Raw genomic sequence first — 6,000 nt, 5'->3', positions numbered from 1 at the left:
TGGGTTGGACAGCAAGGACGGACGGATAGTAAGCAAAACCAGACGAACCAGAGCAGAAGAGAAGAGAGAGGAGAGAGGGAAAAAAAAAACTGAAGAGGGAGCAGCTGAGGAAAGAAAGAGACAGGTGGTATAGAGAAAAGCTTAGGAGCAAAGGAAAATATGATGAAGAGAGCTGATAGGAAGGAAAACAAAAGGATGGAAGAGCGCTGAGGGAGAATGAAGTGAAATATGGTGGGGTTTTTAAAGAGTTGAGCAGATAAGAACTGGAGAAGACAGATTAGACGGAGAAAAGAGAGAGAGAGAGAGAGAGAGAGAGAGAGAGAGAGAGAGGGGAAATGAAGAGAGGTGGAGTGATGGATGCAGGCAGGGGACCAGCAGCTCTCTGCCAACATCTCCATGCATCCTTCCAGACATCACACTGTGCTGCCATCTGCCTCTGTGCCACACACACACACACACACACACACACACACACACACACACACACACACACACACACACAGGGAGGAGATATGTGAAATCATTAGCGTCTCCTGACACTGAATAAATATCTGGGGATGAAATCTGTCTGTGGAGAAATCACCTGCGGGGAAATATGATTGGATGAGATCACGACCTCGCCGGAACGCAATTTGCATGTCATCTAAATGGGATCTGCCCCCGACGCACGAGAGGTCAAAAGGCGTCCAATTTAGTCGGATGCGACGACACACTCCCCGATTGGCTGGAAGGAGCAACAATAGCAGGTGAAACTCGACCGCTGGCGTTGGCTGCTTCCTTCCCCCTTCTGTGAGCTGCAGGACTGCCCTCTTCTGGCTGCTTTACAAACCTTTACCATACAGTTTGGTAGGGGAAATAAAAAAATGAACCAACATCCAACATTTAAGACAGACAAATCCTGGCTGGCAGTTGTTGTTTTTAATCACATTAGAGCTGAGGAATAAAAATAAACACAAAGAGCATGAGAGTGCAGCACACAGAGTGTTCGGTTAACCACATACAGAGTCTTATTTATACATATATTTATATAATAGAACAATTTCTCTCACTTTTACAGCCTCTGATTGTAACACAGAAATATACCAACATTCCCTGGGTGAGAGAAAAGAGAAAAGAGCTAAAGAGAAAAGACTCTCAACAGTCATCATCATCATCTACTTTATAAAACCTACAGACCATTCCTTTTTATAGGTTTGTACATCATCGAGGCATCAGTATTCATTACAAAAATAGGAATATAGTTGCTGAAGAAGCACAGAGGGTTGACTCGGTGGGAGAGTGAGGATGTGGCTCCAATCACTGGCATCATGACAAATAATGACCACCATCCACCCGTTGGACACACTTCCAAACCAGAAAATGTGCTTTTAGCCCACCCTCTTCTCTGTGCCTCCGCAAGTGTTGTACAGCAGTCCAGCCGGAAAAAGAGTCAGTTGTGATTGAAACCAGTTAGGTTTTAAATTAAACCGTTAACAAAACCATTAGAAAAGGAAGGCATAAAAAATGACAAGCAGAAAAGGGAGGCGGTTAGTGTATCGATGAACTATGAGAAGAACAAGGGCAAAAAAAAAAAAAAAATCTAAACAAACAGATCTGGAGATTAGAGGATAGGACGAGATGAAACAAGGATGGCAAAGTAATAAAAGGTTTCAGGGAGAAGTGCAAAGCAGCTCTGAGGTCGCCCTTCATGTGGCTTTCTACGGCTGCTATTAGTGGAGGAGAAAAAAAGAAAGGACGAGAGGGGGAGGAGGTCGATGGAGATAAGCTGTTATTGCTGGGGGTGTTTTTATTTGGTGTTAACATATGAGAAGAGAAACCAGGAGGTGGGGGATGGAGGGCAGAGCTATTGCTGGGGGTAGTAGGGCTGCTGCTGGGGGGGTTGTTGGGGGTAGCCGGGGTAGGGCTGTCCAGCTGGGGGGGCTCCTGGGTATCCTCCTTGTCCTGGGGTTGCCTGGTAGGGCATGTAGGACATGTTGAACTGACCATAGGCGTATGGATTGTAGCCCATAGGCATCTGGAAGTACCTGCACAGACACCACAACAGACAAGTCAGACATCTGAGATTTACCTGAACAGGTTCCATTTAATATTTAATGACATGAAGCAATGAAGGTGACGACTCAAATAAGTGACCCTCATCTCACCCTCCTGTACGCTGTCCAAAAACACTATGTCATTCATTAGACAGTGTTTGTTTTATCCATTCATTATAGTTAAGGGAACATTAATTAACTGTGGTCCACCTTCAGACATACTAGGTGACAATAACATAGCTGAAAACTTGAGTTCACCTGCTATAAAACCGAACGTGTATCCAACACTAGTAAATCTGTATTCCCACACAGAGCAGAGTTTTAACTAGGAAGGTGAATATTAGAGTGGGTGAAGTGAATCTGCATTATAAAATGTAAAGAGTATGAGGGTCAGTGGTAGGTTTAGGGTTTTGCGACACGTTGAAAAACACTCAATGAAAACATAAAAGCCAGATAAATCTATATGGAAACAATATTCCAGCAATTAAGACTTCAAAAATTCATATTTATGACTAATTAATGACTTCTTATGCCTGATATTTTTTAAATTTCTGACATTTTGAGTCTTTTATTGTTTCTGCCATTAGATCCTCCTAAATCATGCATACTAGACCTTCAATGTATGCAATTTATGGAATTTACTGTAAATTTAAATGGAGACAAACAGATCCAAAACAGGGACCAATCAAAGGTGAACTGGATATAAGGCCTTCTAGTACAACGTATATTAACCAGACACAACAGCAAAGTTTCAGAAGATACAAGTTTAAACAGGTGCACAGGTATAAGGCGTTTCTTTAAACCCCTTTTGTTTTGTTTTTTTCCTGTTGCACTTTTTTTTTTTTTTAAATCTCCACCTACATTTTAAACGCAAAAGACACAAAGTGCTCAACAAGATAAAACCACAGTAGAGGAAAAGAGGGGAATCATATTTGTAGACTGAGAGCAAAGTGAGGTATTCATCAACGTGAAAATGGAAATCTGGGAGTTTTGCCAATCCATCAATAGACATCTCAGGTCTTTCTCTATAGCTGTGTACTAATGAGACGTCCAAAGAATTTCCTCATTGAAAGAAGACTGACCATCACAAGTAAACTGAAGGTGATGTGGGGAAAATAGGATGAGGGAGTCGAGTGCAGTTAGTAAAGAGTACAGACGATGGCATCAACCTGACGTTACCAAGCCAAAAACATTTCACACTTCACAACAAAAAGAATATAAAGAAATGTGTTCAGCCTGGAAGGGGTTTTCCCACAGGTCATATGTGTGGACTAGATCACTGAATTAATGCAAAGTAGCTGTAGCTGATGTCTGTACTGAATGTAATATTAAGCAAGTGACGGAGATAAGAAATTAGAAATTGCAATCCCAATGCTTCTGTCTTTAGTAACAACAAAAAGTATGGAACTGGTTCTGAAATTCAATCAGAACCCACAGATGCTGTCTACTCTTTCTAAAATGTTTCCCAGAGTTCTTTGGGTCCAGCTGTGTTTGATGTGTGATGATGATGGACTCACCCTGGGTAGCCCTGGTAGGTGGGGTACGGTGGTCCCTGGGCCTGTGTGGGCGGGGCCATAGGTGGTGGGTTACTGGTAGGAGGGACAGAGGGTGGTATGTTGGCGGGAGTGGTGGCGGTAGCGGCCTGTGGGGTGACGCTGGGTGGTGGGGGTCTGGCTGGCGGCGTGGGCTTCGCCTGGGGCTGCTGTGGAGGTGGTTGAGGCTAATGTTAGAACACAGAGAGGTGAATATTAAACCATTACTGTCACATGGACATCAGCTGGATTTCTACAACACAGAACTTATGCAAATTTTGCCTTTTTAGAAGAATCCCATCTGAGAAGGTTGAAGGAAATGGAAAACTTTGAAAAACTTTCATTCCAAAGAAAATTTTTCTTTGAAGGGGCTTTTTCCCAAAGAGCTCATGCACTTAACTGGAGATGGAAACATCTTTTCAGAACAAGTACTGATGTAGCGAACGTTCAACTTACATGACTGATGAAATCCTGATTTTGAAGGAGAAGGAAAAGCAGAGGAAGAAGAAGACAAAGATAAAGCACAAGAAGACAAGGAAGAAGACAAAGACCAATTACATGAAGAAGAAGTAGAGGATGAAGAGGAAATCTTAGAAAAGGAAGAAGACAAAGTACTAGCTTCTCATCTCCTCTCAAATATTCACATACTGGAATAACATAGCTAGTATTGGCCTTTGGTTTGTAGAGTGTAATGGTTTACTTCTACTTCTACCTTCTGAAGACACCATGCGGACTAGTTAATTAACTCCATTTCAAAGTTTTCTCCAAATTTTCTGAACATTATGGAAGCTGCTGATATGTAGAGGTGAGAGGATGCTTACAAAGACAGTCCTGGGTGCAGGGGTGGGGCCGGCAGCGGGGGCAGCAGGAGTGCTCTGATATGCAGGGACGCTAAAGGAAGGAGCGCTGGGCTCTCGTGCAATGCTCTGCTGCAGCTCTCTGAAGAAAGAATTCAAGCATCACACACACATACTGTACTGTAGCTTTCCTACCAAAATTATGCATGTACACATCATACACCTCCCACTTGTGAAACTTGGAAAACCTCTGCATGTTCTTACTTGGGGGAGAGGTGGCGAGTAGTGTCACCCTATCTAGGAACATTACATAGAGCAATGGGGACACAGAGCTACAGGAAAAAAACAGCTGAGTGGCCAACAATTATAATCCAGCTTCTATGACACAAAACAGTCACATATAGAAAAAAGGATTTAAACAAAACAGACAAGTACATACTTAAGCAGTTCATCACGCTCTGTCTTGCGAGCGAAAACGATGTCGCTGCATTTGTTCTGGAACTTAAGCAGGATTTCTGTCAAGTCGTTGTAGAACTGAAAAAGAGAAACGGGGGGGGGGGGGGAAACAAAAATAAACTACCTGGCTTGCAAACCACCTTGACGCATAAAAGAAAAAACACATTCAAGTAGAAAGTTTGTGAGAAGATACACATGACTGCAGTACATTCATCCCTGCTGAGGCGTTGTGTGTGCGCTGTTGTGCTGACTGAGTACCTTGGTGCCTTCGCGAAGGTTGCTGCTGATCTCAACGTAGCTGTCGTGAGCTGAAGCCAGCTTCTTCAGGACCTCCTCCCTCTGGTTGGCCTCTGTGTTGGACTGCTTCAAACCGCTGAACTCCTGGTGGGAGGTCTGGAAGGAGATCACAGGCCGAAAAAGTTAACCTTCTAGGGGAACCTGGATTTGTGTACAAGATGCTAAACACATACTGAGTAACCTCTGCACCACTGGTCAGCGATACAAATAAAAGCTCTGTCGTGAGATGCATTTAAACAATTCACACATTACAGAACGCTTCATCAGATGCAAGAAAACCACAGCAGTACAGATCCTCAAATTACAGCAAGAAAATAGTTTGAGTTTCATTTAGTTGCACTCTGAAAACAACGTAATCAATATGCAAAATGTGTTTACATGAACATCCTCCAAGCCGGCGCTGGCTCATAAACATACAAAGAGACAATACTTGCCAGAGAAACATGAGTGACAGCATAAGTAATCTTCACTGGAGAGTATCAGCAGTTAGCTGCGTTAGCCAACATAAGCAGAGCATGACCTGCTGTTTACTAGTGCCATATATTTCAGTAAAATGGCTACAGCGACGAAAAATCAACTATAACACAGTGACATGCCATCAGCTGCTTTCTAAATCAAATGCAACGGTAGACAACCACACACACACCAAACCTGCACATACCGGACTCATTTCCAGGTTCTGTGTGAGAATGGACAATGTCAGACTGAATGAAAGTCTATTTTAAATGATGCTAAGACATGTTAGTCTGTTAGGTTTTACTTTTCTGTATATATAATAAATTAAGTCATTTAATCCCAAATAAGGTGGTTTAATTCAAGGCTTTTTCATCTTCCTCTCTCTAATTTACACAGGTCAGTCAAGATTATCAATTATTAAAATGCACA

The 6,000-nt window shown here is 42.6% G+C and overlaps 1 protein-coding gene across 6 annotated transcripts in view; it reads right to left on the bottom strand.

Moving 5' to 3' along the window:
- Nucleotides 1-896: 896 nt before the first annotated feature.
- Nucleotides 897-6,000, bottom strand: part of pdcd6ip (programmed cell death 6 interacting protein) — a 29,666-nt gene continuing 24,562 nt past the window's right edge. For 2 of the 6 annotated variants that reach the window (XM_030147271.1, XM_030147273.1), the window contains exons 14-19: nucleotides 5,077-5,211; nucleotides 4,802-4,896; nucleotides 4,387-4,504; nucleotides 4,022-4,036; nucleotides 3,551-3,753; nucleotides 897-2,024 (exon numbers count right to left, since the gene is read on the bottom strand). In XM_030147271.1, the coding sequence (XP_030003131.1) occupies nucleotides 1,844-2,024; nucleotides 3,551-3,753; nucleotides 4,022-4,036; nucleotides 4,387-4,504; nucleotides 4,802-4,896; nucleotides 5,077-5,211 (747 nt within the window). In that variant the 3' untranslated portion in view covers nucleotides 897-1,843. The remainder of the gene's footprint in view (nucleotides 2,025-3,550; nucleotides 3,754-4,021; nucleotides 4,037-4,386; nucleotides 4,505-4,801; nucleotides 4,897-5,076; nucleotides 5,212-6,000) is intronic. The other 4 variants (XM_030147272.1, XM_030147275.1, XM_030147274.1 and 1 more) reach the window with 3 other exon arrangements.

The sequence above is a fragment of the Sphaeramia orbicularis genome, chromosome 11 (assembly GCF_902148855.1).
Source record: "Sphaeramia orbicularis chromosome 11, fSphaOr1.1, whole genome shotgun sequence".
Lineage (NCBI taxonomy): Eukaryota > Metazoa > Chordata > Actinopteri > Kurtiformes > Apogonidae > Sphaeramia > Sphaeramia orbicularis.
The sequence above is the reverse complement of the archived record's forward strand: the minus strand, read 5'-3'. Positions and strand labels throughout refer to the sequence as shown.